This window comes from Narcine bancroftii, chromosome 1, assembly GCF_036971445.1.
Source record: "Narcine bancroftii isolate sNarBan1 chromosome 1, sNarBan1.hap1, whole genome shotgun sequence".
In the NCBI taxonomy this organism is placed as follows: domain Eukaryota; kingdom Metazoa; phylum Chordata; class Chondrichthyes; order Torpediniformes; family Narcinidae; genus Narcine; species Narcine bancroftii.
Window position 1 is genome coordinate 159,922,856 of NC_091469.1, and position 23,604 is coordinate 159,946,459.

General features: G+C 41.1%; 1 protein-coding gene across 3 annotated transcripts in view; it reads left to right on the plus strand.

Moving 5' to 3' along the window:
* Window positions 1–23,604, plus strand: part of LOC138765638 (uncharacterized) — a 67,989-nt gene that overhangs the window by 22,115 nt on the left and 22,270 nt on the right. The window contains exons 3-4 of one of the 3 annotated variants that reach the window (XM_069883561.1): window positions 655–1,047; window positions 23,414–23,503. In XM_069883561.1, coding sequence (XP_069739662.1) covers window positions 655–1,047; window positions 23,414–23,503 — 483 coding nt within the window. The remainder of the gene's footprint in view (window positions 1–654; window positions 1,048–23,413; window positions 23,504–23,604) is intronic. The other 2 variants (XM_069883562.1, XM_069883563.1) reach the window with 2 other exon arrangements.

Below are 23,604 nucleotides of genomic sequence, written 5' to 3' on the forward strand. Positions count from 1 at the left end.
AGAGACCTGGATGAAGTGAATGCTCACAGAATTGTCCCCAAGGTAGATGATCCTGAACCCAGAGGGCCTTAGTTTGAGGTAAGAAGGGAAAGACAGAAGAGGGACCTGATGGCCATCTTTTCACACAGAAATGGGTTGTGGTTACAACATCAGCAATTGGAACTGGGGTTCAAAACCCACCCTGTCTGTAGGGAGATTGCATGTTCTCTCCATGTCTGTGTGTGTTACCTCCGGGAGTTTTGGTTTCCTCCCACCCTTCAATGTGTACTGGGGGTTGTAGGTTAATTGCGCAGTGCGGGCTTGTGGGCTGAAAGGGCCTGTAACTGTGCTGTACATCTCAAATTTAAAATAGAGTTGTTTGCATCTGGAATGAGCTGCCAGAGGATCCTGTAGAAATGGGCACGATTGCAACATCCCAAAGACATTTGGTGGGGTGAACGGATGAGAGGGTTTGAAAGATATGGGATAAATGCAGGCAAATGGGTCTGGCCCAGAATGCCAGCTGAGTCAGTATGAAGGAGTCAGGCCAAAGGGCCTGTTTTGTGCTCTACAACCCCACGACTATTATTTTACAAGGTGGAAATTTTGGCAGGAATTGACCGTGAAGGTGGGGGCGGGTCGACCGATACATTCTGGTGTCTCTCTTTCCCTCAGCTCCTGACGGGAAGGACTCAGTGGTGAGTGGGACTGAGGGAGATTCAGTCACCTTACCCTGTGTGTTCCAACGGCCTCTGTCTGACCTCACCCTGCACACAGTCACCTGGATGATGAAGGATCCCTATTGGCACGTTGTCACATTCAGGCACAGATCTGATGGATCGTGGGTGGCAGAAAGTGATGCAACTCGATACGAGCTCGTTGGGGACCTTGAACATGGAAATGCCTCAACCCGGATAAACCAGCTGAGTGTACGAGACAGTCACGGCTACCTGTGTCTGGTGGAGTCCAGGAAACCAGCTGATTTCCGTTACCCAACGAAATATGATCGTGTGAAGACCCCGTATATTTATCTGAGCCAGTGCGAGGCCCATTTGGTGGACTCTCCCGGTAAGAAACAATTGGCACTTTCTCCAGTGTGTGGTGAGGGGGAGGGCAGGGTGGAGGGAGGGGTGGAGAGTCTGTCACAGGCTTGGACACACCAGGCATTTAGCTGCGACCTGCGCCCAATGTCCAGAACCTTGAGCTGAAGGTCAGATCTGTCGCTGCCGGAATTGGGCAAACTCCCTTCCTTGACACCCATTTGTCTCACCTGTTGTTCGGCACCTGCCGATCACCGGCCTCTGTCCATCAACCATGAACCTTCCCTGATGCATCAATCTCTCTCTGACTCCTGCCCAACCCCTCCCACCCTGACTTAATTATTTAAGATTCCCTTTTTGTCATGTAATGTTACACAACATGTAATATTACATGAAATCGGTTTCCATCAGGTAGAATGTGGCCATTAGTGTCACGTGAGGGGAAGAAGCAAAGGAGAGTCCCTTCTGAGTCACTGAGTGTCCGTGGATTTGCCTCCAACCCTCCCGCAGCCTCTGCAGCCACACAGAATCCTGTTTGATCCATCAACAACCCTGATAGGATCAAAACCCTGATCCTATCAGGAAGCCTTCAGTCCCCGAGGCCATTTGGGAGCCCTTCTTGCCCTCAGCTCCCTCTCGAATCCTCCGGCACCACCATCTTGGGCGCAGTCTTCTGTGGATGCAGGATTTGATTTCCAGACACCGTGGGCTCCTTTAACGGGCCGTTGAAAGCCTGTACAGAGCCGCTGGCATTTGGAGCCCTTCAGAGCAGCCCCGTGTCCCCGCTCTCCCAGGTCTGTACCAGCGGCAGCACTGCCGTAACAGCAGCTCCGCCAGCACCGCCCATTGTCATTTACACTGAGCCCATCTCCCCTACACCCTCAGCCCTGATGAAGGGATCTGGCCCAAAATGTTGACTGTTCTCTCTCTCCCACGGATGCTGCTCGACCCACTGAGTTTTCCAGCGGATTGTCTGTGGCTCTGGATTCAAGCGCCCGCAGTCTGCTTCCTTACACCCCTTGACCTTGGACCCTCCTTCACTCAGGCCGACTATGGGAAGGTGTCACGGTCTAGCGGAGCCTTGCCTCCCTAACATGTGTGGACCGGTGGCTATTCACCAAGGGCCATGGGACCGGCAGCAATCACTGGGCACACATGTCCTGTACAGGGTGAGGGAAGGAAAGAGGACACTATGTAGGGTCTCGGCTCATCTCTCCAACTCCAAATGAAACAACACCACTTGTGAATCCTCAGAGGGCATAGAACACTACAGCACAGAAACAGGCCCTTCAGCCCTTCTGGTTTCACTAACCTGCTCCCAGTCCATATCACTCCATACCAAACCCATCCATGTATCTTTCCAAATTCTTCTTAAATGTTAAAATTGAGCCCACATTAATCACTGATCGTTCCTCACTTCACCACCTTCTGTTCCCCATAAACATTTCCTCTTTCACCCTAAAGCCATGTCCTCTCGTATTTCTCTCTCCTCTTTCTTCTCTTTGGCTTGGCTTCGCGGACGAAGATTTATGGAGGGGGTAAAATGTCCACGTCAGCTGCAGGCTCGTTTGTGGCTGACAAGTCCGATGCGGGACAGGCAGACACGGTTGCAGCGGTTGCAGCGGAAAATTGGTGGGTTGGGGTTGGGTGTTGGCTTTTTCCTCCTTTGCCTTTTCTCAGTGAGGTGGGCTCTGTGGTCTTCTTCAAAGAAGGTTGCTGCCCGCCAAACTGTGAGGCGCCAAGATGCACGGTTTGAGGCGTTATCAGCCCACTGGCGGTGGTCAATGTGGCAGGCACCAAGAGATTTCTTTAGGCAGTCCTTGTACCTTTTCTTTGGTGCACCTCTGTCACGGTGGCCAGTGAAGAGCTCGCCATATAACACGATCTTGGGAAGGCGATGGTCCTCCATTCTGGAGACGTGACCCATCCAGCGCAGCTGGATCTTCAGCAGCGTGGACTCGATGCTGTCGACCTCTGCCATCTCGAGTACTTCGACGTTAGGGATGAAAGCGCTCCAATGGATGTTGAGGATGGAGCGGAGACAACGCTGGTGGAAGCGTTCTAGGAGCCGTAGGTGGTGCCGGTAGAGGACCCATGATTCGGAGCCGAACAGGAGTGTGGGTATGACAACGGCTCTGTATACGCTTGTCTTTGTGAGGTTTTTCAGTTGGTTGTTTTTCCAGACTCTTTTGTGTAGTCTTCCAAAGGCGCTATTTGCCTCGGCGAGTCTGTTGTCTATCTCATTGTCGATCCTTGCATCTGATGAAATGGTGCAGCCGAGATAGGTAAACTGGTTGACCGTTTTGAGTTTTGTGTGCCTGATGGAGATGTGGGGGGGCTGGTAGTCATGGTGGGGAGCTGGCTGATGAAGGACCTCAGTTTTCTTCAGGCTGACTTCCAGGCCAAACATTTTGGCAGTTTCCGCAAAGCAGGACGTCAAGCGCTGAAGAGCTGGCTCTGAGTGGGCAACTAAAGCGGCATCGTCTGCAAAGAGTAGTTCACGGACAAGTTTCTCTTGTGTCTTGGTGTGAGCTTGCAGGCGCCTCAGATTCCTAATCTAAGTGGAAAGAGCCTTCTCCCATTTACTTGGAATATACCCTTCAATTTTGTAAACCTCGATTAAATCTCCCCTTATTCTTTTTCATTCCAAGGAATAAATTTCGAACCTGTTTAATCTTTCCCTGTAACTCAACTCCTGAAGACTCAGCAACATCCTAGTAAATCTTTTCTGCACTTTCAATCTTATTGATAGCCTTCCTGTTGCTAGGCAACCAGAACTGCACACAATATTCCAAATTTGGCCTCACCAATGTCTTAAATAACTTCAACGTAACATCCCAACTCTTATCCTCAATACTTAGATTTATAAAGGCCAGATGCCAAAAGCTTCCTTTACAACCTGTCCACATGTGACACCCCCTTCAGGGAACAATGTACCTGTATTCCCAGGTCCCTTTCCTCCTCCACACTGCTCAGTGCCTGATCATTTACAGTGAAGGTCTTTTCTGGATTTGCTCTTCCAAAATTCAACACCTCACACTTGTCTGCATTATACTCCATCATCCATTTACTGGCCGGAGGAAGTCATGAGATGGAGTCGTGACTGGTAAGAAAATACCAGCCCTCTCCAGAAAAGTTAAAAAAAATAAAGAAAAAGCAAAGCCACAAACACAGAAACCAGAACAAATTAAAAATAGAAGTGTGGAGAAAATGAAAGAAAGAAAAACCAAAAACCAAAAACAACGGGAAGAAAAGAAGAAGGAAAGATGTCAGAAGAGAAAGGTGAAGGCCCGCCATGGAGAGAGAAGCCCGCTCCCTGAGGTCAGTGGAAACCCCGAACACAGGACTAAAATGATGGCTCACGGAGCCAAACAATAGTGTGCAACCGCGCATGCGCGAGGCACAAGACAAATACGAAACCGACGGGAGGGGGGACCTGCTGAGGATTAAATCTCCACAGCTGAAACAGACAAGTACAACACAACAGCAAGACTCTCAACAGGAAAACATAGAAAATAACGGGAACAAGAAGGAAGAGAATAAAAATAGGAAATCAAAGAAACATCAGATGCCCAATCCAGAGGAAGAAGACCAACACCAAGACACTTCTAATAAAAATGAGAAGACCAAAAATACCCAACAAAATAAAACAAACAACCCAACAAGAAAACCAGAAGAGACAGAGGTAAAGGGCACAGATCCTGGAGTGGACTCAGAAGAAGAAGAGGAAGAACACAGAGAAATGGAAGATGAAGGGAAGGGCAAGTACATGGATATATTTTTTTTAAAGAATATATGGAATCAGTAAAAGAATGGCAGTCACAAGAATTCAGTGAAATAAAAAGAAGAATAAAAAGTACAGAAGAAAAAGTGAATAGATTAGAGATGGTCATGACAGATAGAGGAAAAAGAGTGGACAAGGTGGAAGAACGAGAAACAGCCGTAGAAATGGAAATAGATGACTTTTTAAAAAAAATTAGAAGAATCTGATAAAAAAGTTAAAGAGACACAGGAGCTGTTAGCTCAGAAGATAGATATAATGGAAAATTCCCGCATCGGACTTGTCAGCCACAAACGAGCCTGCAGCTGACGTGGACTTTTTACCCCCTCCATAAATCTTCGTCCGCGAAGCCAAGCCAAAGAAAGAAGAAGAAAATAGAAGAAATAATATAAAGATAGTGGGCCTTAAGGAAGATGTAGAAGGCAAGAATATGAGAGAATTTATAAAAGATTGGATCCCCAGGGTCCTAGGAAGACCAGAATTACAGGAAGAAATGGAAATAGAAAGGTCACATAGAACATTAGCCCCGAAAATACAACCACAACAAAAACCAAGATCCATTCTAGTAAAATTCCTAAGATATACAACAAGAGAAAATATATTGGAGAAAGCAATGAGGAAAATAAGAGAAGACAAAAAGCCACTGGAATACAAAGGTCAAAAAATTTTTTTTCTATCCAGATATAAGTTTTGAACTCCTGAAGAAGAGAAAGGAGTTTAATACAGCAAAAGTGATCCTATGGAAAAAAGGATATAAATTTATGCTAAAGTACCCAGCGGTACTTAAAATAGTTATTCCAGGGCAACAAAACAGACTATTCTCAGATCTGGATGAAGCAGGAAAATTTGCAGAACAACTACAAAACAGACGGAGAGATAAAGAGATGTAACAAGAACAAAAGTGACAACAAACTATATATAAAAAAGAAGAATAAAGTATAAGTAAGAACTAAGAAGGGAAAGAAAGGGAAGAAATGAAGTAAGGAGGGAATTAAGAGAGTGACCTTTGTTATATATGAAGATTAAAATCTTTTCTGGGGGGGCTGGGTGGGGAAGAATAACAGTCACTGTGAAATCAGTTGACGCTTGCGAGCGGGTTCGCAAATCCAAATGGAGAGGGGAGATGTGGTTGCCCGACAAGGGACAAAGGGCAACTCAGAGAGGGGAGGGACTATTGGGGTTAAAGGAATTTTAGATAGGGGAATTGTGGAAATATTTTATGTTTTAGAAATGTTGTCTTACAATGTGTTCAAAAAAAAAACAGAAATGGATAAGAAGGGAAGGTGGTGATGAGGAAATGGAAAGGAAAGATAAACAAAGTTTGAAATGGCCACGTTGAACTATATGACTTTAAATATTAATGGAATACATAACCAAATCAAAAGGAAGAAGCTGTTAAATTTACTGAAGAAAGAAAAAATTGGTATAGCATTCGTGCAGGACACGCATCCAACTGAAGTGGAACACAATGCAATTAAAGAGAGATTGGGTAGGGCACGTAACGGCAGCATCATATAATTCAAAAGCCAGAGGAGGAGCTATATTAATTAATAAAAATGTACCAATCAAAATAGAGGAGGAAATAATAGATCCAGCAGGGAGATATGTAATGATAAAGTGTCAGATAAATTCAGAATTTTGGAATTTACTCAATGTATACACACCTAATGAAAAAGATCAGAAATTTATGCAAGATATCTTTTTGAAGATCGCAGATACGCAAGGGAACATACTAATAGGAGGGGATTTTAACCTTAATTTGGACTCAAACATGGAAAAAACTGGAAAAAAGACTAACAGAAAGAACAAAGTAACCAAATTTATAATTAAATCGATGCAGGAAATGCAACTTTTGGATATATGGAGGAAACAACACCCAAAGGAGAAAGAATACTCATATTATTTGGATAGATATAAAACATACTCAAGGATAGACCTATTCCTGTTATCAGCCCACATTCAAGGAAGAGTTAAGTAAATGGAATATTAAGCTAGATTGTTATCAGATCACTCACCCGTGTTATTGGCAATAGAGCTGGAGGACATTCCACCAAGAATGTATAGATGGAGATTAAACTCCACACTACTTAAAAGACAGGATTTTAGAGAATTCATTGAGTGACAAATTAAAATGTACTTTGAAATAAATACGGAATCAGTGAAAGATAAGTTTATACCATGGGATGCAATGAAAGCGTTCATCAGAGGACAGATAATAAGTTATGTAACTAAGATGAAGAAGGACTACAATCGGGAAACAGAGCAGTTGGAAAGGGAAATAACAAATATAGAAAAAGAATTAGCAATGAAGGAAGACACAACTAAAAGAAGAGAATCAACAGACAAGAAAATAAAATATGAAACACTACAAACATATAAGATGGAGAAGAATATAATGAAGACAAAACAGAAATATTATGAGCTAGGAGAAAAAACGCACAAAATTCTAGCGTGGCAGCTTAAGACCGGACAAACTAAAAGAATGGTATTGGCATCAAGGAAAAAGGACAAACAAATTACATATAATCCAACGGAGATTAATGAAAACTTCAGGGAATTCTACGAACAACTATATCAAACTGAAAACGAAGGGAAAGAAGACAAAATAGATGAATTTCTAACTAAACTTGAACTACCGAAATTACAAACAGAGGAGCAAAATAAATTAATAAAACCATTTGAAATAGAAGAAATACAGGAGATATTAAAAAAACGACCAAACAATAAAACAATGGGGGAGGATGGACTCCCAATAGAATTCTATTAAAAATTTTAAAGACTTATTAATTCCTCCTCTCCTGGAAGTAATGAACATAAAACATACCAGATCCATGCAAAACAGCAATAATTACAGTAATACCAAAGATGAGGAAAGATCCACTAACACCAGCATCGTATAAACCAGTATCTCTACTTAACACAGATTATAAGATAATAGCTAAACTATTATCAAACAGATTGGCCGACTATGTACCAAAAATAGTAAAACTAGACCAAACTGGATTTATTAAAAAAAGACGAACAATGGACAATATCTGTAAATTCATTAACTTAATCCATGCAGTACAAGGAAACAAAACTCCAACAGTAGTGGTTGCTTTAGACGCAGAGAAAGCCTTTGACAGAGTAGAATGGAATTATTTATTCAAAATACTACAAAAATTCAACCTAACAGAGAAATAGAATAATTGGATTAAAGCATTATATAAGGGACCATTGGCGAAAGTGACAATAAATGGATATATATCAAACCAATTTAAATTAAGCAGATCAACAAGGCAGGGTTGTCCACTATCTCCCTCACTGTTCGTGTTAGCTACAGAACCACTGGCAGAACTGATAAGAACAGAAAATAAAATAAAAGGGATAAAAATAAAAGAGAAGGAATATAAAATCAGTCTATTTGCAGATGACGTTATAATATACTTAACAGAACCAGAAATATCAATAAAAGAATTACATAAGAAATTGAAGGAATATGGAGAAGTATCGGGGTACAAGATCAACGCAAATAAAAGTGAAGCAATGCCAATGAATAATGCGGATTTCACAAAGTTTAAGGAAGAATCACCATTTAGATGGCAAACACAAGCACTTCGATACCTAGGTACACAACTAAATAAAAATCTCGGCCATCAATACAAACTAAATTATCAGCCGTTAATGAAGAAATTATAAGACGACTTAGAACATTGGAAAGACTTACCACTAACACTGATAGGAAGGATAAACTGTATTAAAATGAACATCTTCCCAAGGAAAGTAGTGGTAGAAAATTGTTTGTCCAATTGGAGGCCAGTGACTAGTGGAGTTCCTCAGGAATCGGTCCTGGGTCCACTATTATTTGTTATATATATTAACGATCTGGATGTAGGGGTAGAAAATTGGATTAGCAAGTTTGCGGATGACACAAAGATTGGTGGTGTTGTGGACAGTGAGGTAGATTATCGTAGATTAAAAGGTGATTTAGGAAGGCTGGAGGAAGAGGAAGAAGAAGAGAAAGAGTACAGTGAAGTAGAAGAAGAAGAGAAAGGCAAGATAAAGGATATACTTTCTCTTATTAAAGGATACATGGAGTCATTTAAAGAATGGCAAACACAGGAATTTAATGATTTAAGAAGAAGAATAAACAACACAGAAGAGAAAATGAATAAAATAGATATGACCTTAACAGAAATGGGAAAGAAAATGGACAAGATGGAAGAGCGGGAAGCAGCAGTAGAAATGGAGGTAGAGGACTTAAAAAAGAAATTAGAGGAATCTAATAAAAAAGTTATAGAGACACAAGAACTGTTAGCGCAGAAAATAGATATAATGGAAAATTATAACAGAAGAAATAACATAAAGATAGTGGGCCTTAAGGAAGATGAAGAAGGCAAGAATATGAGGGAGTTTATAAAAGATTGGATCCCTAAGACCCTAGGATGTCCAGAACTACAGCAAGAAATGGAAATAGAAAGGGCACATAGAGCATTGGCCTCTAAACCACAACCACAACAAAAACCAAGCTCTATTTTAGTAAAATTCCTAAGATATACTACAAGAGAAGAGGTACTGGAGAAGACAATGGAAAAAGTAAGAGAGGGCAACAAACCACTGGAGTATAAAGGGCAAAAAATCTTCATTTATCCAGATATAAGTTTTGAACTCCTGAAGAAGAGAAAGGAGTTCAATACAGCAAAGGCGATTTTATGGAAGAAAGGGTATAAATTTATACTAAAGCATCCAGCGGTATTGAAAATATTTATTCCAGGACAACAAAACAGACTATTCTCGGATCCAGAAGAAGCACGAAAATTTGCAGAACAATTACAAAAATAGACTGAGGGATGAAGACGGGTAATGAGAGTAAAAATAATCACGATTGATATGTATGCGGGTAAAGAGGCATAAGAGTGAATAGAGACAATGTGCATACGTGATTGTATCTGTAATTAGAGGAAAATATAGATAGTAGAGACAAGAATTAATAAGGGAAGGTAATGAAATAGAGAGAATAAGGAGGGAATTAAAAGAGTGACCTTTGTGACATATGAAAAGTGAAATCTTTTCTGGGGGGGCTGGGTGGGGGGAAATAGCGGTAACTGCAAAATCAGTTGACGCTTGCGAGTGGATTCGCAAACCCAAATGGAGAGGGGAGATGTGGTTTTCCGACAAGGGATAAAGGACAACTCAGGAGGGGAAGGGGAGATTGGGGAGAAAGAAGATATAAATAGGAGAATAAGGAAAATGTTTGATGTTGTAGGAATGTTGTCTTATAAAGAGTTGAAAATAAGAAAACAGAAATGGAAAAGGAGGAAAGGTAATGATGGAAAAACGGAAAGAGAAGATAAACAAAGTATAAAATGGCTACGCTGAACTATATGACTTTAAATATTAATGGTATACATAACCAAATTAAAAGGAAGAAACTACTAAATTTACTGAAAAAGGAAAAAATTGATATAGCATTTGTCCAAGAAACACATTTAACTGAATTGGAGCACAAGAAATTAAAGAGAGATTGGGTAGGACATGTAACAGCAGCATCGTATAATTCAAAAGCAAGAGGAGTGGCTATATTAATTAGTAAAAATGTGCCATTTAAAATAGAAGAGGAAATAATAGATCCAGCAGGGAGATATGTTATGATAAAATGTCAGATATATTCGGAGTTTTGGAATCTACTTAAAGTATATTCACCTAACGAAGAAGATCAAAAGTTTATGCAAGATATCTTTTTGAAGGTAGCTAATACGCAAGGGAACATACTAATAGGAGGGGATTTCAACCTGAATTTGGATTCAAATATGGATAAAAAGGGGAAAAAATTAACAGAAAGAACAAAGTAACCAAATTTATAATTAAATCAAAGCAAGAAATGAAACTTTTGGATATATGGAGGAAACAAAACCCAAAAGAAAAGGAATATTCATATTACTCGGCTAGACATAAAACATACTCAAGAATAGACCTATTTTTGTTATCAGCAAGTATGCAGGATAGAATAAAAAAAACAGAATATAAAGCGAGAATACTATCGGACCATTCGCCCTTAATATTGACAGTAAAGCTAGAGGACTTCCCTCCAAGAATGTATCTTCTTTGGCTTGGCTTCGCGGACGAAGATTTATGGAGGGGGTAAAAAGTCCACGTCAGCTGCAGGCTCGTTTGTGGCTGACCAGTCCGATGCGGGACAGGCAGACACGATTGCAGCGGTTGCAAGGGAAAATTGGTTGGTTGGGGTTGGGTGTTGGGTTTTTCCTCCTTTGCCTTTTGTCAGTGAGGTGGGCTCTGCGGTCTTCTTCAAAGGAGGCTGCTGCCCGCCAAACTGTGAGGCGCCAAGATGCACGGTTTGAGGCGTTATCAGCCCACTGGCGGTGGTCAATGTGGCAGGCACCAAGAGATTTCTTTAGGCAGTCCTTGTACCTTTTCTTTGGTGCACCTCTGTCACGGTGGCCAGTGGAGAGCTCGCCATATAATACGATCTTGGGAAGGCGATGGTCCTCCATTCTGGAGACGTGACCCATCCAGCGCAGCTGGATCTTCAGCAGCGTGGACTCGATGCTGTTGACCTCTGCCATCTCGAGTACCACGACGTTAGGGGTGTGAGCGCTCCAATGGATGTTGAGGATGGAGCGGAGACAACGCTGGTGGAAGCGTTCAAGGAGCCGTAGGTGGTGCCGGTAGAGGACCCATGATTCGGAGCCGAACAGGAGTGTGGGTATGACAACGGCTCTGTATACGCTTATCTTTGTGAGGTTTTTCAGTTGGTTGTTTTTCCAGACTCTTTTGTGTAGTCTTCCAAAGGCGCTATTTGCCTTGGCGAGTCTGTTGTCTATCTCATTGTCGATCCTTGCATCTGATGAAATGGTGCAGCCGAGATAGGTAAACTGGTTGACCGTTTTGAGTTTTGTGTGCCCGATGGAGATGTGGGGGGGCTGGTAGTCATGGTGGGGAGCTGGCTGATGGAGGACCTCAGTTTTCTTCAGGCTGACTTCCAGGCCAAACATTTTGGCAGTTTCCGCAAAGCAGGACGTCAAGCGCTGAAGAGCTGGCTCTGAATGGGCAACAGAGCCAGCTCCAAGAATGTATAGATGGAGATAAAACCCCATGCTACTTAAAAGACAGGATTTTAGAGAATTTATTGAAAAACAATTAAAAATGTATTTTGAAGTAAATACAGAATCAGTGGAAGATAAGTTTATACTATGGGATGCAATGAAAGCATTCATTAGAGGGCAAATAATAAGTTATGTAACCAAGATGAAGAAGGACTATAATCAGGAAACAGAGCAGTTGGAAAGGGAAATAGTAAACATAGAAAAAAAATTAGCAATGAAGGAAGATACAACTAAAAGAAGAGAATTGGCGGATAAAAAAATAAAATATGAAACATTACAAACATATAAGGTAGAGAAGAATTTAATGAAGACAAAACAGAAATATTATGAACTAGGGGAAAAAACGCACAAAATCCTAGCATGGCAGCTTAAGACAGAACAAGCTAAGAAAATGGTATTGGCATCAAGGAAAAAAGACAAACAAATTACATATAATCCAAAAGAAATTAAGGAAAACTTTAGAGAATTCTATGAACAATTATACCGAACTGAAAATGAAGGGAAAATAGATGAATTTTTGACTAAAATTGAACTACCAAAACTACAAATAGAGGAACAAAATAAATTAACAGAACCATTTGGAACAGTAGAAATACAAGAGATAATAAAAAAATTACCAAATAATAAGACACCAGGAGAGGATGGATTTCCAATAGAATTCTACAAAACATTTAAAGACTTATTAATTCCGCCCCTCCTGGATGTAATCAACCAGATTGATGAAACACAAAGCTTACCAGATTCATGTAAAACAGCAATAATTACAGTAATACTAAAACAAGGGAAAGATCCACTCTCACCAGCGTCATATAGACCAATATCTCTGCTAAACACAGATTATAAGATAATAGCTAAACTATTAGCAAACAGATTAGCAGAACAGGTACCGAAAATGGTAAATTTAGACCAAACTGGATTTATCAAAAAAAGACGCACAACAGACAATATTTGTAAATTTATTAACTTAATTCATGCAGTAGAAGGGAATAAAGCACCTACAGTAGCAGTTGCTTTAGACGCAGAGAATGCCTTCGACAGAGTAGAATGGAATTATTTGTTCAAAGTATTGCAAAAATTCAGTTTACCGGAGAAGTATATTAATTGGATTAAATCATTATATAAGGGACCGTTAGCGAAAATGACAGTAAATGGACATGTATCAAAGCAATTTAACTTAAGCAGGTCAACGCGGCAGGGATGCCCACTATCACCTTTATTGTTTGCGCTAGCTATAGAACCACTAGCAGAATTGATAAGAATAGATAATAATATAAAAGGAATAAAAATAAAAGACAGGGAATATAAAATCAGTCTATTTGCGGATGATGTTATAGTGTACTTAACAGAACCAGAACTATCAATAAAAGAATTATATAAGAAATTGAAGGAATATGGAGAAGTGTCGGGTTACAAGATAAACGTAAATAAAAGTGAAGCAATGCCTATGAATAATGCGGATTTCTCAAAATTTAAGAAGGAATCTCCATTCAGATGGCAAATGCAGGCAATAAGATACCTAGGTGTACAAATAAACAAAAATCTAGGCCAATTATATAAACTCAATTATAATCCACTAATGAAAAAATTACAGGACGATTTAGAGCATTGGAAAGATCTACCACTAACACTGATAGGAAGGATAAACTGTATTAAAATGAACATTTTTCCAAGGATATTATACTTATTTCAGGCATTGCCAATACAACTGACAGAAAAATTCTTCAAAGAGTTAAACAAAATAATAAGGAAATTTTTATGGAGAGGGGGGAAACCGAGGATAGCACTAGATAAATTAACAGAATGGTATAAACAAGGAGGCTTACAATTGCCAAACTTTAAAAATTATTATAGAGCCGCACAATTAAGATACCTATCAGATTTTTATCAAACAAGGGAAAAACCAGACTGGACAAGATTAGAATTAGATAAAATAGGGGAAAAGATACCTGAACACATATTATATAAATGGGATAAAAAATTGGTACAACATAGAACTTCTCCAGTATTACATCATCTCCTCAATATTTGGAAGAAGATTCATGTAGAAAGAAATAAAACAAATTATCAATTACCAAAACTAATATTGACGCAAAATAAGCTACTCCCTTTTACAATAGATAACCTTTCCTTTAGAGAATGGGAAAAAAAAGGGATTAAAAGAATAGAAAATTGTTTTTCAGGAAGTAGATTCTTATCCTTTGAACAAATGAGAGATAAGTACAATATAACTGGAGATACAGCGCTGGCATATTACCAACTGAGATCCTACTTGAAGGATAAATTAGGAAGCAATTTGAGTTTACCAGAAGGAAGTAACCTTGAATATGTGATTACAGATACAATGTTAATCAAAAGATTTATAACAAATATGTATATTAAACTGCAAGAAAAGGAGAATGAGGAAACAAATGGTAAAACTAAACAAAAATGGGAACAAGATTTAAATATAAAGATAAAAAAGGAAACATGGGAGTTATTATGTTCTGGAACGATGAGAAATACAATAAATACGAGGCTACGTATGATACAATATAATTGGTTACACAGACTATACATTACACCTCAAAAGTTAAATAAATGGGACCCAACAGTATCTGATAGATGTTTTCGATGTAAAAAAGAAATGGGAACAACAAATCATGCAATCTGGACATGTGAGAGAGTAGAAAAATTTTGGGAAGATCTCAATCAGATATTAAATAAAATAACAGAAAACAATATACCAAAGAATCCAGAGATCTTTCTCCTAAGTAACATAAAAAACAAAGAATTTGGAATTGATTTGGAGGATGCACAAAAAAGATTTGTTAAGATAGCCCTAGCCGTAGCAAAAAAATGTATTATGTCAACCTGGAAATTGGAAGATAATTTGAAAATACAACAATGGTATATAGAAATGAATAAATGTATTCCATTAGAAAAAATAACATATAGTTTAAGAAATAATATTGAAATATTCGAACAAATATGGGAGCCTTACATTAAATACAATAGCGAAAACCTACCGGGGACAAACATTACCTAAGTTGATGGAAGGAGAATGAAAGAAAAGAATGGACTCAGTAGAATTTCCGGTGTATTTTTGTTGAATGACAACATTGTCTGACTGGTTTAATGCAACCTAAATTGTATACCTAAAATGGATGGGAGGGGGGGGGGGGGTGGGGGGATGGCTTGGGAGGAGGGAGGGGGGGGAGAAAAAGTCACTGTATATGTGTGAAAAAGAAAAAGTGTATATCATGGCTAATGTGATTTATGGTGTGAAAAATAAAAAAAATTAAAAAAAATGAAAAAAGAAATGGAAGGCTGGAGGTGTGGGCTGAGAAATGGCTGATGGAATTTAATACAGATAAATGTGAGGTGCTGCATTTTGGAAAGGCAAATTTAAATAGGTCATATGCATTAAATGGTAGACAATTGAGGAGTGCAAAGCAACAAAGGGATTTAGGAGTTATGGTAAATAGTACCCTCAAGGCTGATACTCAGGTAGATGGTGTGGTGAAGAAGGCATTTGGAATGTTGGCCTTCATAAATCGGAGTATTGAATTCAAGAGTAGGGAGGTTATGATGAAATTGTACAAGGCATTGGTGAGGCCAAATTTGGAGTACTGTGTACAGTTTTGGTCACCAAATTATAGGAAAGATATAAACAAAATAGAGAGAGTGCAGAGCAGGTTCACGAGAATGTTGACAGGATTTCAGGGTCTGAGTTACAGGGAAAGGTTGTGCAGACTGGGGCTTTTTTCTCTGGAGCGTAGAAGATTGAGAGGGGACTTGATAGAGGTGCTTAAGATTTTAAAAGGGACAGACAGAGTAAATGTGGATAGGCTTTTTCAATTAAGAAAGGGGGAGATTCAAACTAGAGGACATGGTTGAAGATTGAAGGGGGAAAATTATAAGGGGAACATGAGGGGAAATTTCTTGACACAGAGGGTGGTGGGGATGTGGAATGAGCTTCTGGCAGACGTGGTCGAGGCGGGATCATTGGTTACATTTAAGGAAAGACTGGATTGTTACATGGATAGGAGGGGACTAGAGGGGTATGGACCGGGTGCTGGTCAGTGGGACTAGGAGGGTGGGGATTTGTTACGGCATGGACTAGTAGTGCCGAACTGGCCTGTTCTGTGCTGTAAGTGGTTATATGGTTATATGGTTAAGGATACAATACTTATTTCAATCATTACCAATTCACCTAACAGAGAAATTCTTCAAGGAGCTAAAGAAAATAATAAGGAAATTTTATGGAAAGGGGAGAAACCGAGGATAGCACTAGATAAATTAACAGAATGTTACAAACAAGGGGGCTTACAGCTACCAAACTTTAAGAATTATTATAGAGCAGCACAATTGAGATACCTATCAGATTTTTATCAGACGAGGGAAAAACCAGATTGGTCCAGATTAGAGCTAGATAAAATAGGGGAGAAGATACCTGAACATATACTATATATGTGGGATGAAAAATTGGTGCAACATAGGAATTCACCAGTATTACACCATCTGCTCAACATTTGGAAGAAGATTCACGTAGAAAGGAATAAAATAAATGATCAACTACCAAAATTAATATTGACACAAAATCAACTAATCCCTTTCACAATAGATAACCTTTCCTTCAGAGAATGGGAGAGAAAAGGGATCAAAAGAATAGAAAATTGTTTTTTGGGAAATAAATTATTCTTTTGAACAAATGAAGGACAAATATGGAATAACTCACGGTACAATGTTTGCATACCACCAACCGAAAACCTACTTGAAGGACAAATTGGGAAGCAGGCTGAGGTTACCAGAAGGAAGCAATTTTGAATATGTGATTACAGACACAATGATAATTAAAAGATTTATAACAAACATGTACATCAAACTGAAACAAAAGGAGAACGAGGAAACAAATGGTAAACCTAAACAAAAATGGGAACAAAATCTAAACATAAAGATAAAGAATGAAAAGGAACTATGAGAAATACAATGAACACGAGGTTACGCATGATACAATATAATTGGTTACACAGGCTATACATCACACCCCAAAAGTTAAATAAATGGGACCCAACAGTATCTGACAGATGTTTTATTTATAAGAAGGAAACGGGAACAACAGGACATGCAATTTGGACATGTGAGAAAGTGGAAAAGTTTTGGGAAGATCTCAATCAGGTATTAAATAAAATTACAAAAAGCAACATCCCAAAAAATCCAGAGATCTTTCTTAGAAACATAGAAACATAGAAGATAGGAGCAGGAGTAGGTCATTCGACCCTTCGAGCCTGCTCCGCCATTCAACGAGATCATGGCTGATCTTAAAGTTCAGTATCCCGTCCCCACCTTCTCTCCGTAACCTTTAATACCCTTATACTGAAGAAATAGATCTAATTCCCTCTTAAATAGATTTAATGAACCTACCTCTACTGCCTTCTGTGGCAATGAATTCCACAGATTCACCACCCTCTGGATCAAGAAATTCCTCTTCATCTCGGTCCTAAATGGTTTGCCTATTATCCTCAAACCATGGCCCCAGGTTCTGGATTTTCCCATCCTTGGAAACATCCCATCTGCATCCATTCTGTCCAGTCCTGCCAGAATTTTATAGGTCTCTATGAGATCCCCTCTCAATCTCCTAAACTCCAGGGAGTACAATCCCAATTTGCGCAATCTTTCCTCCTAAGTCATTCCTGCCATTCCAGGTATCAGCCTGGTGAATCGCCTCTGCACTCCCTCCATTGCAAGAACATCCTTCCTTAGATAAGGTGACCAAAACTGCACACAATACTCTAGGTGGCGTCTCACCAAGGCCCTGTACAGCTGCAGTAAGGTATCCTTGTTCCTAGACTCTTCTAAGTAATATAAGAAGTAAAGAACTTGGCCTCGATTTGGATGAAGCACAAAAAAGATTTATTATGATAGCCTTAGCTGTAGCAAAAAAATGTATTATGTCAACCTGGAAATCAGAAGAGAGCCTGAGAATGCAGCAATGGTACATGGAAATGAATAAATGTATTCCATTGGAAAAAATAACATATAATTTAAGAAATAACATCACAGTATTCGAACAAATTTGGGAACTGTACATGGAACACGACAGAGAGGGCCTACTGCGGACCTCCACCCCCTAAAATGACAGAAGGAGAAGAAGACGAAAAGAACTGACTCAGTAAAATTTCTTGTTTTTTTTATTAAGTGACGACATTGTTTAACGGGTTTAATGTATCTTATAGATTGAACTTTGAATAAATGGGAGGGGGGGTGAGGGAGGGAGGGAAGGGAGGAGGACAAAGGGGAGAAAATGACACTGTATATATTGAAGAGAAAAATGTCTGTATGTATTTTCGTCAGTATGGTTCATAGTGTGAAAAATTTTAAAAACTTTTAAAAAAATCCATTTACTGGCCTAGTTTCCCAGCTGGTCCAGATCCTTCTTCCAGCTTTGAAAACCTTCCTCACTGTCCATAATGCCTCCTACCTTTGAGTCAGCGGCAAATTTGCTGATCCAATTTACCACGTTATCAACCAGATCATTGATATAGACAATGGTCCCAACACAGATTCCTGAGGCACACCATTCATCACAGGCTTCCGGTCTGAGAAGCAATGATCCACGAGCACTCGGCTTTCTCACCCACAGACAATTTCGAATCCAGTTTACAACCACTCTATGCACACGTAGTGTTACGAGCCCAGAGGGCCCCAAAACCCAGCAGTAGTAGAAATTCACCAAGACAAAGCAGCTTTTAATTTTGTTTGAACATAAAAACAGAATCAAACTTTAACTTATTACTACTAACTTAATCCCCTACTAATTCTAAGTGCACATGGATGTAATGTGTTTGTGTTCAAGAAAGTTCTGTCTCACTGTGCAATCATTCACTTTTCACTTCTCCAAGTTTACCCATTATTATTCTAACATATCCTCTAACACTCATGTCTTAACCTTCTGAACTAACCTCCCTTGTGGAATATTTCCTTCATCCACCCTTCTTGGTAACTTCAACAAGATTTGTTAACCATGAGCTACCATGCACAAATCCATGCTGACTGGACTTAATCAGTCCATGTCTGGACTAAACCTAAACATCCTATCTCTCAGAACTCCGAATAAATTACCTACTACTGACGTCAGGCTCACTGGCCCATAGTTACCTGGTTTACTCCAGGAGCCTTTCTTAAACAGGGGGATAACAGGAGCCACACTCCAATCCCCTCGCACCTCTCCGGTGGCTATGAACATGTTGAATAAGTCAGGGCCCCTGCAATTTCAACACTGGTCTCTCTCAAGGTCCGAGTGAATATCAGATCTGCCCCAAGAGATTTGTCTACCTTTCTTCGTTGCCAGGCAGCGATCAATCTCCATACGTTTCATGTCACTTCTATTTGTTTCCCTTACATCCATATGCACAATACCAGTTTCCTGAGGATATACTGATGTAAAAATAAACTGTCTAATTCCTCCCCCATTTAGTGAGGCTCCACACATCGTTGACCACTCTGATCCTCCAGGGGACCATTTTTCCCTTCCTGATTTCATTCTTTAGTATTCCCTTACATTTTCGATACACTGCGACTACCTCATTTCCTCCTTGTTGCCTATAACAGGTTACACAACTCTCTCTTCTTCCGAATCCTATTACCAATATCCCTTGAAAACCAAGGTTCCCTATGCCTGTTAATTTTCCCTTTAATCCTGGTAGGACTCTGCAAACTTTGCACCCTCAAAACCTCGCCCTTGAATGCCTTCCACTTGTTTGATGAATCCTTGCCAGAAAACAACTTGTTCCAGTAGATTCCTCCAAGATCCTTTCTCATTTCCACAAAATTGGCCTTTCTCCAATGTAGAACCTCAGCTCGAGGACCAGATCTATCCTTATCCATAAGTAACTTGAATCTAATTACATTATGGTCACTGGACCCAAAATTCTCACTGACACAGACTTCTGCCAACTGATCTGCCTGGTTCTCTAATAGGAGATCAAGTTTTGCATCCTCTCTCATCGGTTCATCTCCATATTGATTTTGAAAACTTTCCTGTACACATTTGACAAACTCCCAAGCCACCCTGTCCTTTTACAGTATGGGAGTCCCAATCAATATGTGGAAAGTTAAAATCACCTACTACCACAACTTTGTTTCTTACAATGGTCTGCCAGCTCCCGACTGATTTGTGCCTCCAATTCTCTCAAACTATTGGGTGCTCCATAATACAAGCCGATTAATGTGTTAACACCTTTCCCGTTTCATAGTTCCACCCAAAAGGCTTCTGTAGATGAGCCCTCTGGACTGTCTTGTCTAAACTCAGCTGTGATAATTTCCCTGACTAGCAACACCACACCTTCCCCTTTCATCCCTCCCCCTCTATCCGTCTCAAAGAACAGAACTCCAGAACATGGAACTGCCAGCCCTGCAACCAAGTCTCACTCATAGCAATAACATCATAATCCCACGTGCCCATCCACTCCCTCAGCTCATCTACCTTACCGACAATACTCCTCACATTGAAATAGATGCATCAGAGATAATTTCCTCCCCACCAACTGTATCCAAAACAGTAGATTGATTGGTGATGGGAACAGCCACAGGGGTTCTCTGCTCCTTCTGCCCCTTCCCTTGCCCTTCCCAACAGTCACCCAGCTGCCTGCCTCCTGACTCTTAGGGGTTCCTGCCTCCCTCAAACTCCTCTCCATCACTGCCTCTGCCGACCCAATGATCCAAAGTTCATCCAGCTGCAGCTCTAGTTCCCTAACTCCGTTTATCAGGAGCTGCAGCTGGATGCACCTCTTGCAGGTGTCGTCATTGGCAACAAAGTGATGTCCCTGACTTCCCACATCCTGCAGGCGGAACACTGGACTGGCCTAACAACTGCCTCTATTACCCAATTCCTCAGTTAATTAACTAGCTTAATGAAAGAAACTTTCCACTCTTCCCTTACTGGGAGCAAATTCTTCCTCAGCCACCGCGGATAAGGCCACCATGTCCCACTCACCCCCCACCCCCACAACCCCACCCCCATCACTGGCTGCTTTAACAGCTCTCCCTCTTTTTCCATGTCCTCATCTATTATCTGAATGGCTCCCTGGCCCTAATCAAGTTCTTCACACAGAGAGCGATGGGAGTGTGGACTGATCTGCCAGCTGAATGTGGGCTCAGTTTTAACATTTAAGAAGTATTTGGACAGGTGCATGGATGGGAGGGGTATGGAGAGATATGACCTGGGTACAGGTTAGTGGGACTAGGCAAAAATGGTTCAGCAAAGAATAGAAGGGCCGAAGAGGCTTGTTTCTGTACTGTAATGTTCCATGGTTCTAAGCAGGCCCTTCAACGCTTCCAGTCTGTTCCAAACTCTTATTCTGCCTAGTCCCAGTGACCATATTCCTGCTAACCCTCCCATCCATGTCACAGTCCAAATGTTTTTTGTATGTCAAGTTCACTTTGGCAGCTCGTTCCACTCTCCCACTACTCGCTCTGTGAAAAGTTTCCTCCTGATGTTCTCCCTAAACTTTTCCCCTAACCCACGTCTTCCAGTTCTTGTCTCACCCCAACCTCAGTGGAAAAATCCTGCTTGCATTTACTCTGTGTGTACTCCTCAAAATTTTAAATACCTCTATTAAATATCCCCTAATTCTTCTACGCTCCAAGGAACAAAGTCCTATCCTGTTTAACTTTTCCTTTTACCTCAGTTCCTCAAGTCCCGGCAACATTCCTGCAAACCAAGTGAGGGTGGATTCTGGACAGATAGAATCTGGGGAAGAAGGGAACAGTTAAGCGATGGGGGAACCAGGAGGGGGAGAGAGGTGTTGGACAAATATGGGAATGGGAACTAGCTAAGGGGTGGGGGAGAGGGGGGTTTGGATGGATAAATAGTGGGGCAACGAGATAAGGGGGGGGGAACATTTAAATAATGAGAGATCCAGGTTGGGGTGGGAGAGGAAACAGGTAAATGATAGAGGATCCAGTTGGGGAAGCCTGGGGTGTGGTACGTCAGTGTTCAGGGAACTGGGTAGGGGAGAGGGGGATGGGACAGGGGCTGGTAGGTGATAGGTGGAACCAGGTGGGAGAGAAAGGGTCAAGTTTATTGACATCTCTTTGTACAAGTACAACCCAATGAAACAGTGTCTCCAGTCCTCGATTCAAACTCGTAGACTCACAACCAGACATCACACATGTACAGACAAATAATACACATGCGGGACAAGTACTTTATTGATATAAATATTATTTTATGAATATGAGAGTTTTGGATGGTCAGTGTGAGCAGTTCCTTTGGTCATTCAGCATTCTCACTGCCAGTGGGAAGAAGGTGTTCCCCAGCCTAGTGGTGCCGGCTCTGATCCTCCTGTATCTCTTCCCCGACAGGAGCAGCTGAAAGATGCCGTGTGTAGGTTGGAAGGGGTCCTCAATAATTTTACACACCCTCTTCAGACAACGATCCTGGTAGATCACATCAATGGTGGGCAGAGAGACTCTAGAGATCCTCTCTGTCACACTTCTGGTCCTGTCGATTCACCTCCAATCCATTTCTCCACAGCAACTGTACCACACAGTGATGCAGCCGGCCAGAAGGCTCTCAGTAGATCTCCTGTAGGAGGTTGACATCATGGTGGCAGGTAGCCTTGCCCGCCTCAGCCTTCTCTTGAAGTGCAGGCACTATTGTGCCTACCTGACAATTGAGGAGATGTTGCGTGTCCATAATAGGTCATTACTTAAGTCCACGATAGGTCACTAGTTGAGTGGGACAGAGGCCAATAGATGATTATCAGGTGGTACCAGGTCGCGTCGAGGGAATGGAACAGAACAATAAAACATAAAACATTTACACTAAGAAACAAGCCCCTGGCCTTTGTAGTCTGTACCAAACTATTATTCTGTCCTCTCCCACTGACCTGCACCCAGACCATACCCCTGCAGGCCCCTCCTATCCATATAACCATCCAATGTTTTCTTGTATGTCAAATTCAAGTTGGCAGCTCGTTCCACACTCTCTCTACTCTTTGTTATGAAAATGTTCCCCCTGATGTTCTCCCTAAACTATTCCCCTTTCACCCTTAACCCATGTCCTCCAGGTCTTGTCTCACCCCAACCTCAGTGCAACAAGTCTGCTTGCATTTACTCCGTCTATCCCACTCAGAATTTTAAATCCCCCTCATTCTTCTGCACTCCAGGGAATAAAGTTCTAATCTGTTAAACTTTTTCCTGTAACTCAGTTCCTTAAGTTCTGACAGCATCTGAGTAAACCAAGTTGGGGTGGATGTGAGGCAGATAGAACTAAGTGGGGGAGAGGAGGTAAGTGATGGGGAAAACAGAAGGAGTGAGTGGGATGGTTTAGTGAAGTGATGGGGGAACCAGGTAGGGGAGAAGGGGGTCAGGTATGGGATGGGGAAGTGAGAGAGGAGAGAGAGAGAGATGACCAGATGGAACCTGGTGGGTGTTGGGGGGTGCAGCAGTCTCATTTGTCCTCCGTCCTTTGAGGGGCAAGGACTCAACGTTCAATGCACCAACATTGTTCTCGCTCTCTTTCCCAGTCTCGTTGAACCCCACCTTCATTTATGCGCCAGTTCTCCTGGTTCTCCTGATCACACTTGGCATCATCCTTCTCATCTTCCGGAAAAAAGGTGAGCTCATCTCTTGCTGACCAAACACATCTCTCTCTGAAGGAGGTGGAACCAATCAGCTCACTAACCCATCTCTATTTTACTGCCGGTGCTGGATGCAG